Source organism: Cinclus cinclus, chromosome 11 (assembly GCF_963662255.1).
Source record: "Cinclus cinclus chromosome 11, bCinCin1.1, whole genome shotgun sequence".
Classification (NCBI taxonomy): Eukaryota; Metazoa; Chordata; class Aves; order Passeriformes; family Cinclidae; genus Cinclus; species Cinclus cinclus.
The window spans coordinates 1342019-1358921 of NC_085056.1; the positions used below are offsets into that span (position 1 = coordinate 1342019).

General features: G+C 64.7%; 3 protein-coding genes across 3 annotated transcripts in view; 2 read left to right on the forward strand and 1 right to left on the reverse strand.

Moving 5' to 3' along the window:
- Window positions 1-1558, forward strand: part of ANKRD11 (ankyrin repeat domain containing 11) — a 123032-nt gene extending 121474 nt beyond the window's left edge. Inside the window, exon 13 of the mRNA XM_062500174.1 lies at window positions 261-1558. Coding sequence (XP_062356158.1) covers window positions 261-446 — 186 coding nt within the window. The 3' untranslated portion in view covers window positions 447-1558. The remainder of the gene's footprint in view (window positions 1-260) is intronic.
- A 2302-nt stretch (window positions 1559-3860) lies between these two features.
- On the forward strand, window positions 3861-7121 carry SLC22A31 (solute carrier family 22 member 31). Its single transcript, XM_062500083.1, has 9 exons — window positions 3861-4202; window positions 4721-4824; window positions 4900-5054; window positions 5239-5407; window positions 5688-5809; window positions 5929-6037; window positions 6118-6332; window positions 6418-6529; window positions 6615-7121. The coding sequence occupies exons 1-9, from the start codon at window positions 3861-3863 to the stop codon at window positions 6961-6963; spliced, it is 1677 nt and encodes a 558-aa protein (XP_062356067.1). The 3' UTR covers window positions 6964-7121.
- A 439-nt stretch (window positions 7122-7560) lies between these two features.
- Window positions 7561-12914, reverse strand: CDH15 (cadherin 15). Its single transcript, XM_062500033.1, has 14 exons — window positions 12864-12914; window positions 11160-11303; window positions 10873-11028; window positions 10649-10793; window positions 10396-10556; window positions 10068-10196; window positions 9760-9945; window positions 9438-9691; window positions 9214-9356; window positions 8901-9137; window positions 8592-8831; window positions 8070-8206; window positions 7834-7989; window positions 7561-7758 (listed from the first exon to the last, which is right to left on the reverse strand). The coding sequence occupies exons 1-14, from the start codon at window positions 12912-12914 to the stop codon at window positions 7561-7563; spliced, it is 2337 nt and encodes a 778-aa protein (XP_062356017.1).
- Window positions 12915-16903: the final 3989 nt, after the last annotated feature.

Genomic DNA, 16903 nt, shown 5'->3' on the forward strand with positions numbered 1-16903 from the left:
TGGAGCCTGGGAGCTGCCTTAGTGGTTTCCAGCACAGCGTGGGTGTCCAGAGATGGTCAGGCCAGTGTTGTATGGGAGCGGATGCTCTGCAGTGCCGAGAAGCCTTTCACACCCAAACTTTCGGGTTTGCGTCGGCTCCTGCTGGAGCTGGGCTCAGCAGACATCCCAAACCCAGGTGTCCTGTGTGTGGCATCCCTGGCTGCCTGTCCCTTGCCTTTGCCTGTCACTCAGCCCTCACGACCTGTTGTTTCCTGATCCAGACATGCCTGCTCATGCGACAGCAACACGAAGCAGCTGCCCTGAACGCGGTGCAGAGGATGGAGTGGCAGCTGAAGGTGCAGGAGCTGGACCCCGCAGGGCACAAATCCCTCTGCGTGAACGAGGTGCCCTCGTTCTATGTGCCAATGGTCGACGTGAACGATGACTTTGTGCTCTTGCCGGCATGACAGTTCCAACCCGGGAGACATCACTGAACACTGGCAAGGACGGGAGCGCTCCGAGGTCGGGCGGTCGAGCTCACATTCACCCTTAACCGCTTGCTGATGAATCCCTGGTCAGAGGAGGAGGAAGCAGCAGCTATCGGCAGAAAACAAAACAATAAGAGAAAATAATTGCACTTTCTTCACGACGTGTCCCTCGCTTCCGGACTGACGCGGCTCCGCGGGGCAGCGGGGGCCGGGCACAGCTCCTTCCCACCGGCGCCCGCGGCGGGGAGGCTCCGGGCAGCGCGGGCAGCGGGCGCTCAGCGGCCCCGGGACTGGCCAAGGCACGGAGGGAGGAGGCCAAGGACACCGTGTGTGTGTGTTGCAGAAGCTGCTGAGCGGGGCCAGCAACCACGTGAACCATGTACTTGTGAACACCGTGATTTCCAGTTCTCTGTTTTCCACCGGGCGCGCATCTCCTCTGGGAGAAGCTGCAGTAGGAAACCATGGGGGGAGGGAGGGAGGGGGGTTGTTTGAGTTTCTCGTTCCATCATGGGTATGTCTTAAAAAAAAAAAAAAAAAAACACACAAAAAAAAAAAAAAAAAAGAAAAAAATACTACAAAAAAAAAGAAAAATTACATTAAAAAAAAAAAAAAAAACAACAAACCAATTAGAAACAAAAGGACAGTGTCCACGCTGGGCAGCGGCGGCTCCGGAGCGGGGACAGCTCCGGGATGTGCCGTGGCCCCGCAGCAGCCGCTGCCACCGCTGGGGACGGGCAGAGGAGCCGCCGGGGCGGCACAGCCGGGGAGACAGCGACGCAGAGAAAGGACTTTGCCAACTGTGTTTTTAATGGAGTAAAATCCACGTGGTTTATATATTTTTTCCTTTAATCTTGGGCATTTCGTTTCTCTTTCTGAGAACATAACTTGAAAACACTACAGAGCCAATACTCATATAAAGAAAAATTGTATCCCATAAATGCTGTACAGTTTTTATATACATTAACAATGTACTTTTGCTGCCTTCTAGATAATTTATTTTGCAACACATTACTGCACAGTTGTAAATAACTTATGTACTGTAACATCACTTTCAGTTATGTGTAAAGAAATAAATAAATTAATTAAAATTATCTTTGTACTTATAGTTCACCCTGGGCAGCAGTTTCCCTGTCAAGGAAAAAGTTGCCCAGATCAGCTGCCCATGGCAGGGGAGGGAACAACATGAGCTTTAAGGTCCCTTCCAACCCTAACTATTCTATGATTTTAAACGTCATTTTCACTTTTCCATGCCTCTTTGTGTGCAGTGGGATTGGAACTCTCCAGGGGTGCGCCATGAGGAGAGAGGACCCCCCCCCCCGTGCTGGTGAATTCACTGCCCCCAGAGTGACTGAGCAGGAGATGCTGTTTTGGAGTTACAGAGTCTGGACAGGAATGGATGGATCCAGGCAAACTCAATCCTCACTCACCAGCTCAGGGATGCAGCTGGAGGAAGATCCCAGGGCCTTTCTGAGACCTGTGTGCCATCCTTCCTCCTGCTGCCCAGCCTTTCCTGATGGCTGCAGCTTCCAACCCCAGGCAGGAGTGAGAGGTGGCTCCCATGGACCCTCACTGTGCCAGCTCTGGGTTCTCCAACTTCCTCTGTTGGGTTTTCCCAGTGCTCATGCTGGCCGAGTGTCTCAGCTGCCTCTTTGGGAAGCAAAGATGTTCCAAATGCCATTTGTTCCTCTGCTGTCGTATCCTGGCTGGGGGGACCAGAGGTCACCCCTGGATTCAGGCCCCAGCTCCCCCGTCAGTGCCACCAGCTTTGCAGCCACTTCAGGAACTTTCCAGTCAGGGCAGGGGGATCCTTGGAGGATTTCTTTCCAACACAGCAGCTTCAGAAGAGCTGGGGGGTTCCCACCTGCCCAAGCCTCAGCCCCTGCCTTGGCACCGTGGCACCAGGACTGGGGCTCACACTTCCACAGCAGGATGGGCAGTGCCATGTCCCAGCTGCAGCCAGAGGGATTTTTCCCCCATCCTTGTCCTGGGCTGTGAGATGAATGTGGTGGGGCACTGGAGCAAATTCTACGACTGGGAGCTGCTCCTGTATGAGGGGCTTTGAGAAAGCAGCCACAGGTATCACTTGTTCTTTCTTTTATTTTAATAATTAATTAATTTCCATCCCTGGTCTATTGTGTTGAACGGCCATAAATTTGTTGTCACAGAGAGGCCTTTTATGAGCATGTAAAGCTGGAAAGTCCCATAGGCTGATCAGACCACGGTGCTGGTGACCTTGGGAGTCTCCAGGGTCAGTTTTCCTCCCAGTTCTGTAACTCCAGAAGTGTGCGTGGGTGTGGATCCCTCAGAGGGAGGGAAAAAAATGCAGACAGGATTTTTTAGTGTGATTTCTCAATGTGAGTTTGCAGGTGTGATTTTTCAGTGTGATTTTCAATGTGATTTTTGCAGATCGAGTTTTTCCACCATCACAGGTCTGAAGCTGAGCACCCGAGTGATGCTGCTGCCCCCAGAAATCATGTTTGTGAGTAGAGGTGAAAAAGAGGAGGGAAATAAAACCTGATTGCAGTTTGGCTGCTCTGTTGGCTCTCCCCATGGGCTCACGTGGTGCTGGGTGCCAGTTCACTTCCTAGACGGGGTGTCACAGATTGCACTGGCCCCCCTTGGAGGTCTGGGGCGACCTGGGTGTTCACAGATGGGCCCTAGAGCCCCCAGCTGCACCCCAGGACCCCCGACACCAACTGGGCTGGGAGGTCCCCCAGTACTGAGAGGAGTCTGGAGCACCATGGAGAGGGGAGGCTGAGCTGAGATGGAGGAGTGAACCGAGGCTGGGGGACAAGCAGGGCTGGGGGAGGGCAAACTGGGGCTGAGCTAGGGTGAATGGGGCTTAGAGAACCAAACTGGGGGGCTTGGGAGGGGGCAAACCATGCTGGGGGTGCAGCGGGCTGTGGGAGCTGGGTCCAGTGTTGGGGGGAGCAAACCGGGGCTGATGGGGACTGGAACTGGGGTTGGGGTTGGGGTTTGTGAACCGGGGTGGGGTTGGTGAACTGGGCTGGGGAGATAAACCAGGCTTGAGGGGAGATCAGACCGGGACTGAGACTCACGTTGCGGTGCAGTGGACCGGGACCTGGCCGGTCTGAACCGGAGCTGGGGAGAGCGAACAGGGACTGGGGGGTCCGAACCGGGGTTTAGGGGCTTGAACAGGGACTGGGGATCCGAACCGAGGCCAGGGGTCCGAGCCGGGGTTTGGGGCTCTGAGCTGGGGCCGGGGGTTCAGATCCGGAGGGAGCCATCGGGGCGGCGCCGCGGGGCGGGTCCGGCCGGTGCCGCCCCACCTGCCCGAGCGCTGTGGCGGTGTCGCGGTGTCGGTGTCGCGGTGTCGCGGTGTCGGTGTCGCGGTGTCGCGGTGTCGGTGTCGCGGTGTCGGTGGCCGCGGCGATGGCGCTCGGGGGGTCGCGGCCGCGGGGCCGGCGGGCGGCGGGGGGGTGGGCACCGTGCGCGGCGCTGGCGCTGGGGTGGGCGCTGGGGTGGGCGCTGGGCGCGGAGCCCCCGCACCGCTGCCGCCCCGACACCGCGCTGCTGCCGCCGCCGCTCCGCCGCCTCGGGGGCTCCGCGCTGCTCCGCGCCGCCGTCCCCCGCCTCCCCCGCGGCGGCTGGAGCCCCTGCCAGCTGTACCGCTACCCCCCCGGAGCCCCCCGGCCCAATGGCACCGGGCCCTGCACCCGCGGCTGGCACTACGCGCTGCCCGCCGCCGGCCTCCGCGCCAACCTCGTCACACAGGTGGGGCACGGGGAGGTGGCACTGAGGAGTGGGGGGGAGGTCCCGGGGTTGTGGAGAGTGGGGGGACCCCCGGGGCTGGGGCAGTGTGCGGTGCTGGAGGGGGCTGAGGGGTCCCTGGGTGAAGGAGGGATTGAGGGAAGGGCCTGGGAAAGCTGTGGGGGTGGAAACGGGCGAGGAGTCGGGGGGAGCAAAATGGGGGGTCGCAGCCACCAGAGCAAGCCGAGGACTGCAGGAAGGATCCCATGGGAAAGCCCTGGATGTGCAGCGGGGAGCAAGGTGAACGCCCCCATGGTGGGGGTTTGGGGCTGGCTGGGGCCACAAGGGTGCTGAGGGGCTGGAGGGTGTCCAGGGCTCCTGGAATGACCAGTATTGTCCCCTCACATCTGTCCCCACGTTTCTATTTGTGGAGGGGGGGCTCTCCAGAAGCCCTCCAGCCCCATCCATCCCAGCCCTGTGGGCAGCGTCAGGAGCTCTGCCAAGCCCCCCCATGCTGATACCTCCCCATTCTGTCCCTGCAGTGGGACCTGGTGTGTGCCTCACGCTGGAAAGTGCCCCTGGAGCAGACCACGCACCTGCTGGGCTGGACACTGGGCAGTGTCACCGCCGGCCTGATCTGTGACAGGTAATGGGGGTCCCCGGGTAGCCCCCGCGGGAGGGGGCACCGTGCCCAGCCCCTCTCATAGCCCGTCCCTGGCAGGTTCGGCCGCCGTCCCACATTCCTGCTGTCCCTGGCGCTGGCCGTGCCCGTGGGCCTCAGCGTGGCACTGGCCGTGGATTTCCTCATGGTCCTGGTGGCACGGCTGCTCTTTGGGGCCGCGCTGGCAGGAGCCTTCCTGGCCCTCTACGTGGCACGTGAGTGATGGGAGCATCCAGAGGGGTGTGGGGACTGAGGATGCTGCGGGATGCCCTGGGGTGCGGGATGCTCCAGGGTGTGGGATGTACCAGGGTGCAGGATGGTCTGGGATTCAGGATGCTCCAGGGTACAGGATGCCCCCGTGTCCTTGGCACCCACTGTGGCCTCCTCACCCCCTGCCAGGGCTGGAGCTGTGTGACCCCCCGCACCGGCTGGGGGTGACAATGGTGGCCGGATTCTTCTGGATCGCCGGGGAGCTGCTGCTGCCGGGGCTGGCCCTGCTGTGCCGGGACTGGCGGGTGCTGCAGGGCGCTGTCACCATGATCCTGGCCCTGCTGGCTGCCTGCTGGTGGTAAGGACCACCCGGGCAGGGGGCTGCGTGGGGCAGAGCTGTGCCCGGGGGCTGGTGCCGAGCTGTTCCCAGCCCGGCACACCCTGCCCAGGGCCACGGTGGGGATCAAAGGCCACCCGGGGCTCTCCAGAGGAGCAGGCCCCCCACCCTGGGTAAATGTTTGCTCAGGTTTAAAGCTGAGGGTTTCTGGGCAGCGTTGCTTTGAAGCCAGGTGGGAAGGTCAGTGCTGGAGGGAGGCCAGGCCCGTGGGGAGCCCGGTGACCTGACACTCGTGCTCCAGGTGCCCGGCACTGCTGCTGGAGCCACCGCGCTGGCTGCTGGCCACACGGCAACTGGAGAGGGCCAGGAAGACCCTGCAGGCACTGGCCGAAGACAACTGCCCCCAGGACAGCCTCCTCACAGGTGTGGGGGGGGGGGGGGGCTCCGAGGACGATCAGCCCCGTCCCCAAAGCCGTGGTTGGGGGGAGGGGGGGGGGGGTGTAACAGAGCCGGCTCCATCCTGGGCTCCCTTCTCCCGGCAGAGCTGGAGGCCCTGTCCGAGGAGCCCCCACGGCCCCAGTACCACTCAGTCTGCGAGATCTGCAGCACCAGGGTCATCTGGAAGAATGGAGTCATCCTTGGCTTCGCGGCGTGAGCGGCGGGGCGTGTGGCCAGGGTGGCCGTGGGGCGGGGGGTCCCACTCGCTGCCCCCTGACCCCGCTGTCCTTCAGGTTCATCGGCTCCGGCATCCGCCACTGCTTCACCCGCAACCTGGTCCCCCACCTACCCCACCAATTCTCCTCGCACCTGGTGCTGGTGGGCACCGAGGCGGCCGCCTGCCTCTTCGTGTGCCTGACAGCAGAGCGCTTCGGGCGCCGCGCCATCCTCCTGCTCTGCACCGTCCTCACCGGCATCTCCTCCCTCCTGCTGCTCGCCCTCACCCAGTGTAAGACCATCGAGGGACACCCCCGGCCGGGGGGAAAAGAGGTGGGTGCAGGATTTGCCCCCTGATGTGCTTCACCCCCTCCCAGACCTGCTGGAGCTCATTGTCCTGACCCTGTCCGTGGTGGGTACGGCGACCTCCCACGCTGTCACCATGCTCAGCATCTTCTTTGCAAGCGAGGTTCTCCCCACCGTGGTCAGGTAAAGGGGAGCTGCCCACCCTCTCGTGCCACCCCGGAGCGGGGGACACAGGGCAGGGCCCCCTCTGAGCGTGTTCCTCCCGCAGGGGCGCCGGGCTGGGCCTGGTCGTGGGGGCCAATTTCGTGGGCAAAGCCGCGGCGCCCATCACCGCCATCCCCAACAGCCGCGGATTCTTCCTGCACCACGTCGTGTTCGCCTCCTTCGCCATCCTGGCCGTGCTCAGCATCATGTTACTGCCCGAGAGCCGGGGCCGCAGCCTGCCCCAGTCCCTGCAGGACGGCGAGAGCCAGCGCCGGCCCCCCCTGTTCCGCCGCCCCCCCCGCGAGGACCACCTGCCCCTGCTGGCCCCCCACGCCATCCCCCACGACTACTCCGGCCTGGCCTCCTCTGCAAAGAGGATGCTGCGCTCCCCCGACCGCCCCCGCGAGATGTAGCCGTGCCCCCCGCGCTCCCTGGGGGTCTCCCTGCTGCGGGGGGGCAGAGCAGGGTGGGACCCCCGCCCAGGGATGTTTTGGGAGCAGCAGGACCCGTGCGATGGGTGCGCTGGGGGAGCAGCACCCACCCTGAGGTGGGGCCGGATCCTGCCCCAGGAGCAGCGGTGCTGGGAGCCCTGGGGCGGGGGTGAAGCCCCCACGGGGGTGCTGCCGGCTCCCAATAAAAGTGCCTTGTTTCTACGGGTCGCTGATGTGGGGGGGTCACACACCCCCCACCACCAACCCTGCTCTTTATTATGGGGGTGACCAGGGGTCTCCTCGCCCCCTCCCCAGCTGTTTGGGGGCTCACCCGGGCGTGTCCCCCAGGTTCGTTTTTGGGCTCTGCGGGCTGTGTGAGTGTGCACCCCCTGCACGGAGGCCTCTCGTTGCACACGCGTGTGCAAAGCCGCTCCAGCCGGGTATCCTGTGCAGGTCCGTACGCTGCCTCTGGGCATCAACTCTGCGTGTGCGTGTGTTTGTGTGGGAACTGCCCGCTGCCCCGTCCCTGCCCCAGCCCCTCCCTGGGCAGTGGGGTGCCCCTCCTGCCCCCCATCCCCGCTAGTGCCCGTAGAGGTCGGCCAGGCGGCGGAAGCGGGGCCCCCACTCGCTCAGGTAGTCGTAGTCCTGGTCCTCGTCCGTCAGGCTGGACACGATGGAGCTGAGGGGGCTGGCGACCGACCCCGAGCCCTCGTAGTCATAGATGAGGGCGGTGTCATAGGGGGGCACGCTGGGGTCACTGTCAGCCGCCTCCAGCCCCTGCAGGGACAGGAGGTCACCGCCAGCCCGCCGGCGATGCGGGATGGAGGGCAAGGGTGCCGGGCCCTGACCCACCTCATTGATGAAGTCCTCGATGTCGGAGGGGCTGCTGGGCAGCTTGCGGGGGGCCATGGGGGTCCCGGAGCTGAGCGGGGCATCCCTGCGCAGGGGGGGCTTGGCCCGGGGGGAGAAGAGCTCGGGGTGCCGGAGCTGGTTGATGTCGTAGGCGTCCTGCGGGGCCGGGAGGGGTTTAGAGGTTCAGGGCTGAGCTGCGGACCCCCGGGACCCCCTCTGCCACGGGTCCCGCTCACCTGGTCCTCCTCGCCCCCGCCCTGCTCGTCGTAGTTGAGGATGTTGTCGCGCATGTCGTCCCGCGAGCGCTGCAGGAGCCCCTTGCGCAGAGCCCGGCGGCGACCGCGCACCCGAGCAGCGCCCAGAGCCGCCAGCACTGCGGGGACACGGGGACGTGGGGACACGGGGACACGCGTGTGGGCACGGGAGGCACCGGGTGATGGCTGGGGTGGGATGCAGTTGGGCTGGGGGACGGGATACGGATGGAGGTAGGGATTGGGGTGGGATTGGAGTGGGACGGGCGATGGGGGAAATGGTTACGGGGGTCTTGATTGCGATCAGAAGGGGTTGCTGAGTAGGGGGGAGGTGTTGAGGGTCATGCGTAGGGTTTGGTGGGAGGCCAGGACCGGGATGGGGTGATGGGTGGGCGTCAAGGTGACAGAATGTGCTGGTGGGGTTGGAGAGGGGTGCCCGAGACCAGCACTGAGGGCTGGGATGCCGGGATGGAGGGGCGGGGGAGGAATGGTGGGGGTGTCACTCACCAAGGAGGAGGATGGTGCTGCCCAGGATGATCAAGAGCGCCCCGAGGGTGATGCCAGCCCCGGCGGTGGCCGCGGCCAGGGCCCCGTCCAGGCAGGTGCCGTCCCGGCCGCAGTGACACACCGAGATGTTCAGCAGCTGCTGCTGCTCCCGCGGGGGGGTCCCCGAGTCCCGGAGCAGCAGCGGGAGCGAGTAGGGCCCCTCGGGCAGCTCGGCCAGCACGGCCAGCACGGCGTGGGTCACTGCGGGGATGGGCAGGGGGTGAGCGGGACCCTCAGTGCAGCATCCCCCCCTCCCCGGCAGAGCCTCACCATTGAAGCGGGCGAGGCTCCAGTTGCGGGCGAGTTGGGGGTGCTGGGGGCTGAGCTGGAAGTGGAAGGGGGCTCCATGGGGGGGCCGGTCATCGTCGGTGGCCCCCAGGAGCAGGGTCCCCCCGCGTCCCGGCCGCCCGCAGAGCACCCCGGCCGGCGGCTGCAGCTGCGGAGCGTGGTCGTTCACCTCCAGGATCTCGATGGAGAGAGTGCCGGTGGCAGAGAGCGGCGGCTCGGCTGGGTGGGGACAGAACAGAGGGGTCAGTGGGGGCAGCGGGAGCGAGGGGGGGTCAGCGGGGTCTCGGCTGCTCACCATCATCGCGGGCGAGGAGCAGGGCGATGTACCAGCCGCCCTGCAGGAAGGCGGACGGGTGCAGCAGCTCCCGCTTGGTGCGCACGGTGCCGGAGTGAGGGTCCAGCCGCAGCCAGTCCGCGGGGTCGTAGAGCAGCGCGTAGCTGCGGGCGAGGGGGTGCGTGAGACATCACCCCAACCCCCCCCGCGGCTGCCGGGGGCGATGGGAGGGCAGCGGGACTCACCTGAGGGTCTGGATCTGGTGGGTGTCGGGGTCGCTGGCGGTGTAGGTGGTGATGGGGGTGCCCGGGGGTGTCCCCTCCAAGACGCTGATCCGCCGCGGGTTCTCGCGGAACACGGGCGCCTCGTTGACGTCCCGCACCCGCACCCGCACCGTGGCCAGCGCCCGGGGGCTGGCGGGGGCCGAGGGCTCCAGCGGCCGCTCGTTCTGCACCGACACCGTCAGCTCGAAGCGGTCCCGCACCTCGTGGTCGAGCGGCTGCGGGAAGGGCCAGGGATCAGCCGAGCCATGAGACCCCCGGTGTCCCCTGGCTGCCCCGTGCCCACCTTGACCACGGAGAGCACGCCGTCGTTGGTGTGCGGGTCGGTCCGGATGGCGAAGGCGCCCTCGGGGTCGCCCTCCAGGATGGTGAATTTGGCCAACCAGCTGGGCGAGCCCGCCAGGTCCTTGTCGTGCACAAAAACCTTGCCCACGTCCACACCGGCCGCCTGCTCCTCCACCTCCATGGAGAACTGGGGGAGAACGGTGTGGGGCTGGACTCTGTTCCTTTGGGATGCTGCAGTCCCCCCGGGGGTGGGGGGGCAGGTCCCGCCCCGCTGACCCCGGCACGTCCCCAAATCCCACCAGGCTCTACCTCCTCCTTGGTGAACTCGGGAGGGTTGTCGTTGATGTCCTCCAGGTAGATGACAGCCATGGCTGTGGTGGTCAGCCCGTCCCCGGACATGTCGGCCGCCTGCACCGTCAGGTTGTACACCCCCATGGTCTGTGGGGAGTGAGGTGTTCAGAGCTGAGTCCCTCACGCCCCCAGGGAGCTCAGAGATCCCCCAGCTGCTGCCCACCCACCCTGTCCCCACGCCTGGGTCTGCTCACGGACAGAGCTGTGGCTTCACCATGTGGGGTGTCTGTGACTGCCCCAATCCCAGTGCCCCCCCAGGCCCATCCAGGTGACCCCATCCCTCTACCTCACGGTCGAGGCCGGGCCGTGCAGTGCAGATCTCTCCAGTGGTGGCGTTGATGCTGAACATTCCAGCAGCGCCCTGCTCCAGGATGGAATAGCGCAGCGCCGCGTTATCCGTGTCGGGGTCGTCGGCGTCGGTGGCATCCACCGTCATCACGCAGGTCCCTGTGACCGCAGGAGTGCTCGGTGGGTGCTGGCACAGGGCTGGCTCAGTGCCCCCAGCCCAGCCCAGCTCAGCCCCCCCCGGCTGGACCCACCTGGCTCAGCCCCCTCCACCACACGCCCGGTGAACACGTCCTGCCTGAAGAGCGGCCGGTTGTCGTTCTGGTCCACCACGATGATCTCCAGGTCGGTGGGGTCCTCCAGGGTGACACCGCCCAGGTCCAGTGCGAAGGCTCTCAGCTGTGGGTGCAGAGTGGGGGGGTCTGGATGTGGCTGGGGACCCCAGGGAGGGGCTGTGGGCACCCAGGGACATCCTTACCCGGTAGCGATCGTTCTCCTCTCGGTCCAGCATGGCGTTGAGGAAAACCTTCCCAGTGAACTTGTCGATGGAGAAAATGCCCAGGGGCTCCTCATCCACCCCTGGCCCTTTGATGCTGTAGATCACTCCTCCAGGCTGTTGCTTGTCTGACTTGATCTGCCCCAGGAAAATCAGGGCTGGGGGTCCCAGGCTGGGGGTTCTGTGCCCCTCTAGGGGTGCCCCTGTGTATTCCCCCTCCCCAAGGAATCCCCACTCTCTGGAAGAAAAGGTGGGGGGCTCTCACCTACCTGCACCAGGAGGTGGGGGATGCGCTTGTGGTTCTCCGAGACACTGATGGGGGGGATCACCCAGGCCCTCTTCACCCGCCGAGGAGCCTCGTGCTGCTGCCAGCCCTGGGGGGCTGCGGGGCCTGGCAGGGCTGGGCTGGCACCCTGGGGGGACACGGTGCTGCCCGTGACCTCAAAACTCCAGAGTGGGACGGAATTCCAAGTGGGCAGTGGGCAGGGAGCTGCACCTGGGCTGAGTGTGCACAGTGGGGTACACGGTGCTGGATTGCTTGGTCCCCCTGATGGGGTTGGGTCTGGGGGAATGCAGAGCCCACAAAACTTCTCTGGGAGCTTCGTGTCAGTGTCCCCTGCCACCCTGGTGTGATGGTGATGGGTGTCCTGCTGGGCTCACCAGGAAGGGGTACCCCACAAATGATCCTGGTGGTGCCCTGGGCATGGACTGTGTCCCACTGGACCCCTGGTGGGGATTGCACCGATGGCCTCCCCACTATGTCACCATCACCACACGTATGTGGCAGTGAGGGTTGAGGGGGTCAGGGATCATTTCAGGCTGTTATTGTGACCCTGGGGGAGGCAGAGTTGAGGGCCTGGGGTGGAGCTGGGGGCTGATGGGAAGATTCAGGAAGGAAACAAGGGGAACAGTTCTGGTAGGCTGCAGTGGGCTCGGGGAGCTGTAGGAGCAAGGATGAGTTTAGGGGCTGTGCAGGACTGAGGTCAGGGATTTGCGGTGATTCTGGGGAGCCATGAGGAGTGTGTGGGGGGGATGGGGATGGTGCAGAGACCCCCCCAGCTCCATGCCAGCGTTGTCCTGGTGCTGTCCCCTCCCTGAGGAGGGAGCACATCTGGGCATTGCCAGCCTTGCATTCACATCTGTGCCCAGCTGTGCCTGCACTGCTGGCTGCTGGGGGGTTCCTGAAGACCCAGCCTGTGTGCCCTGATAGGGACGGGGACACAGGGCAGTGGGGCTGCCTATGCTAGGGGTCCCTGGGGAGAGGGGGCGTGGGGAGGGGGGTCTATGTACCAGCCCCACAGGATGGGCAGGACCAGGGGCTGATTCTGAGGTTTGGGGGCTGTGCTGTGGCCTCCAGGTCTCTCTCTGAGCCCTCCTCCAGAAGGAGGAAACCCTCTGCCCATCCCTGGGGGCTGCTGGACCTGGGGGGGATCAGGATGTGAGGGAGGGATGTTGGGGGCCCTGTTCTTGTGGGGGCTGCCAAAGGGGCTGGGAACCTTTCCTTTCCCTGCCCTGAAGCAGCCGAGCACAGAATCCAAACGGCCTCATGTGGCTCAGGCCTGAGACCAGGATGAGGGGCTCTGGGAGCGTGAGTGGGTAGAGGGGTGCAGGGAGGTGTGGGACCACAGCAGGGGTGGAAAAAAGAGGAGCAGGGTGTCTTTAAGTGCCTAACCCTCCCCCAAATCCCGTCTCAGCCCATCCTGGTCACGGTGCAGGCAATGTGCCGGAGCCGCAGGCCCCCCCCTGCCACCGCCATCTGTGGGGTGGGAAATGCCTCAAGAGGGGCTCTGAACCCCCATTACCCCCAGCCCCATCTCCGCTGCCCACAAGGATGAGTTTCCACGAGGTTTGAGCTCCGACCACCCCCTGGATCTGCGTGCAGGCTCCCCATCCCAGCCAGCCCTCCTGGGGCACGGAACTGGGGTCCCCATCCCACCCCATCCCCGCCGTCCCGGTGTCCCCGCACCCCTTACCCGAGCGCAGAGCGGGGCGAGCAGGCAGGCGAGGAGGAGCGGGGGGCCCATGGCGGAGCGGGGCACAGCCCGGCCGCCGGCCCCGAGCTAAAATAGCGGCGGGACTGGCTGAGTGACAGCACATGTGCTGCGGGCACACGACCCCCCCGCGGGCAGCTGGCCCCGCCGCCCCCGGCCCGCAGCCCGCACCCCCTGCCCGGCCCGGCCCGGCGGGGGCCCGACGGGGGAGATGCGGGGGACGTGGAGGGATGCAGGGGGGCACGGGGGGGTCCCCGCTGGCCGGGCCTGGGGAGCGGGGTCGGGGCCGGGGGTGCGCAGCCCCGGGCAGGGCGGGCGGAACGCGGCAGCTGCCGCCGGGTGCGCTCCGGGGATGCCGCGACGGGGCGGGCGGGAGGGGGAGACCCGGGCCCGCTGCACTCCCCCCTGCCCCGGTGCTCCAGCGCCGGGACAAGGACCGGCACCGGCACCGGGACAGGGACGGGGACGGAGACAGGGACGGGGACCGAGACAGGGACCGGGACCGAGACAGGGACCGGGACAGAGAGACACCGGCAGTGGGACAGGGACTGGCATCAGCACCGGTACCGGGACAGGGAGAAGGGACTGGCATTGGGACAGGGACATGGAGAGGGGCAGGCACAAGGACAGGCACCGGCGCCGGTGACAGGGTGCCCTGTCCCTACCGAGACAGGGACAGGCTCCCACACCGACAGCGGTACGGGAGCCTGGGGCTGGACCGGGACCGGGACCGGGACCGGGATCAAGACAGGGAGAGGAACTGGGAGTGGTTCTTCCTGCCCAGCTCGGCCGCGCTCCCGTCGGGGCGAGCCCGCCCGTCTGCTCCCGTCCGATCCCGGTGCCGGTGCCCTCCGCTCTGGCGTCGGGGTCCGTCCCAGTGCGGAGTCGGGAGCGGGAGCGGCAGCATCCCGCGGTCTCCTGGTCCCGGTGGGCTCCCACCGGGCGGGTGCTGCTCCGGGAGTCCCGACAAGGCTCTCGTTGTCTGTCCCGGGGCTGTCCCCTGACCTCCCGATTCCTGTGCTTCCTCCGACCCCCGCGACCAGCCCCAGTGCTGCCCTTAAGCCCCCCGGCAGGTCCCGATGCTTCCTCTGACCCTCGCGGCCGGTCCCGGTGTTTCCCCCGATCCCCGGTGCCTGTCCCGGCGCCGCCGCCGTGACGTGGCACCAGGTGGCAGCATCGTCCCGGCCACCGGCTCCGGTCCCGGCGGTTCTCGCAGCCCCGGGTGCCGCACCGGGAAGCGTCCCCCGCCCGCCGGCGCAGGGTCCCGGGGATCCCGGGGCAGCAGGGATGGAGATCCACGACCCCCGGGCATGGCGAAGGGGTCGAGGGGTTCTTGCCCTTCCGAGAAATCGAGTCCTGGGCCTCGCTAGGAAGTGTGCAACGTGTCGGTGACGCTGGTGGCATCACCTCGTCCCTGCTCGGCAGCTGTGGGGGCCCCCGCCCAGCATTGTCCTTTCCTGGGAATAAATGCCCTCGGTTCCCTCCCGGTGCGGGTCACCAGCACGGGGATGGATAACAAGGCGTGGGGAAAGGGATGCAGGAGGAGGGATGCAGGAGGTGTCCTGTCCATACCCCGGAGCCGAGCGGTGGTGGCAGGGCTGTCGGTGTCCCCAAGGACGTGTCATGAGCGGGTGAGCGTCGGGCACCGGTGACCCGCGGCGTGGCTGCGCCGTGGCGTGGGCAGCGGCGCTCACTTGCCCGTCTGTCTGTCCGATCCCATCCGTCCGCCCCGCTGCCCTGTCACCCCGCATCAGTGTCAGGGCGAGCAGTGGCCCCGGCGGCGCTGGCCGGGGGTCCTGGCGGCTGCCCCTACCCCTGACACGCCGTGGCAGCGGGGCGGCCGAGCAGATGTTCCCTGCCACCGGCACCGCGGCGCGGGGGTGGCAGACGTGACAGGCTGTGACAAGGCGCCAGCCCCGCTGCTGGGGACGGGGCTGCCGGTGGCTGCAGCACGACAGGGACCCCCCGACCCCCCTGCTGTCCCTGCCCCTGCAAGCCGGGACTGCCGCTGCCGTGCAGGGCATTTGGGGCCCCACAAATGCTGGGTCCAAGCAGGACCAGCCCAGGATTACAACTTCCCTTACTGCTCTGCTTGCCGGGTCACCCTGTTTTGGAGGGTTCCCCCTCCCAGCTGACACTCTGTGACCTGCCCAGCAGCGCAAGTATCACGGCTGTTGGGAGCAATTGTAGCCCACCGTGTGTGTTGGGACCAGTCACGTCTCTAATGTGGGGTGCAGCTGGACCTGGCATGACCCCAGTGTGGCACCGGTCTAGTCCTTCACGTGTGGTGCAGTGGGACCAGCTGTGACCCCAGTGCAGCGACTGGGGGAGTCAGGGCAGTGCCCAGGAGGGCAGAGGGAGCAGCTGGGAGCGCAGAGGTGCCACACGCCGGCGCAGCCCCATAAAGCCAGCGGAGCTTGGATTTTATATGGCAATAAAAGATAATGTCAGCTATAAAGTGCTAGAGCGGGTCCTGGCGTGCTGAGCCGGGGGGACACAGAGGGGTGGGCAGTCCCCAGCTCCCCAGGGACACCCCAGCAGGGCAAAAATTCCTCAGGGCGAGTGGGTCCCCAGCTGCCCCAGGGTTAGGGACACCCCCAGTGCTGTCACAGGCTGAGGTTACAGTCAACGCATTAAAATTGCTGCTTTGAGTTGTTGTTGTTGTTTGAATGGTTTTATTGGGCGATGCTGGGCCTGCCCTGGCAGGCCCTAATGAAGGAGATTGATGGCTTAATCGCCTGCAGCCATTACGAGGTAATTGAATGGTTGTGTACATATGATCCGACCCTCAATGACGTCGTGGCTGGCAAGTGAAGTGCCCGGAGCTGGGGGGACACACAGAGCCCCCCCTGCACCCCGAGAGATGCAGCGTGGGGAGAGCAGAGCCCATGGCCTTGGGACCCCCATCCATCCCCGCAGTCCAGGGTGGGTGGGTGCTCCTGGACATCTCCAGGTTCATCCAGTGGCACTGGGTTACCCCACCCCATCTCAATCCAGCTCAGCTCCCAACCACCTCCCACTGTGACCAGGCTCTTTAATGAGGCTTTTAACTAACAGGTCCCACCTATAGGGATGAACAGTGGTGTGGGAGTGGAGGTGGGAGCATCAGGGTCCAGCACAAATGGCAGCCCCAAACTGGGGGTCACCCCTGACCACCCTCCCTATGGGAATCCCCCAGGAGCAAACCTGGCAGAGCCCCAAGCAGGTCCCTGCACCGAGGTGTGAGTCAAACTCCTCATTCTGTGTGTGACAACCAGGTGTTTTACAGTATTTGCTACCTGTGATCATCCATCAAAGCAATCGATAGCGTTCCTGCAGAGTTTTATTAATGATCTTGTCACCAGGCTGGTGCGGGGTGCCCGGGGTTGTCGAGAATGATAGATCATTAAGAGCTTTTGCTGCTATTTATTCTCCAGTGACCTTGTCTCTCTCCATTGTTGCTTGCTTAAGAGTTATGAATGCGAGACATGATAATTTGATATTGATCTATTTGGTAAGTTAAAAAATTTACTGCATGTTTGATGTTTTAACAAAGGATCTGCTCGGGCCCTCCCGCTGGTGCTGCACACGTGTGTCCCTGTGCTTGGCGTGTGGGACAGCGAGGGGTGGCTGCTGAGCTCTAGGGGTCCCTCGTGTCCCCATCACAATTCCTTTTGAGCCTGAAGTACTGAAATCCAGGAGATGCCGCTGTGGGCTGGGTGTTGGCATGGACAGACCCCTGTGCAGGTGGGGTGGGGTGGGGTGGGGTAAGCCTGTCCCCATCCATATCCCCTTCCCCTTTTCCAGCTCCACTCCCATCCCATCCCCTCCTTGCCCGCTCTTCCCAGCACCGTGTGCTTGCCATGGTCCTCTCCATGTCCTTTCCATGTTCTCTCCACGTCCTCCCAGATTTTTGGGGCTCTAGTGAAACCCTAACAAAGGAATCCCTGTAATTACTTGTGCTCCTTGTTCCTCCTGCCCTTCCTGGTGCTTCCAGAGCCCCATCAGCTGCCGGGAAAAGCTGGAGCTCCCTGTCACCCCCC

Excerpts from the sequence above, each read along its gene's own strand:
- SLC22A31 (XM_062500083.1), top strand. The coding sequence starts at position 3,861 with ATGGCGCTCGGGGGGTCGCGGCCGCGGGGCCGGCGGGCGGCGGGGGGG. Across the intron at positions 5,408-5,687 it reads CTGCTGGCTGCCTGCTGGTG|GTGCCCGGCACTGCTGCTGG; the intron begins GTAAGGACCACC and ends CTCGTGCTCCAG. Across the intron at positions 6,530-6,614 it reads GTTCTCCCCACCGTGGTCAG|GGGCGCCGGGCTGGGCCTGG; the intron begins GTAAAGGGGAGC and ends TTCCTCCCGCAG.
- CDH15 (XM_062500033.1), bottom strand. The coding sequence starts at position 12,914 with ATGGGCCCCCCGCTCCTCCTCGCCTGCCTGCTCGCCCCGCTCTGCGCT. Across the intron at positions 10,794-10,872 it reads AGGAGAACGATCGCTACCGG|CTGAGAGCCTTCGCACTGGA; the intron begins GTAAGGATGTCC and ends CTGCACCCACAG. Across the intron at positions 9,138-9,213 it reads GCTCCTCGCCCGCGATGATG|CCGAGCCGCCGCTCTCTGCC; the intron begins GTGAGCAGCCGA and ends GTCCCCACCCAG.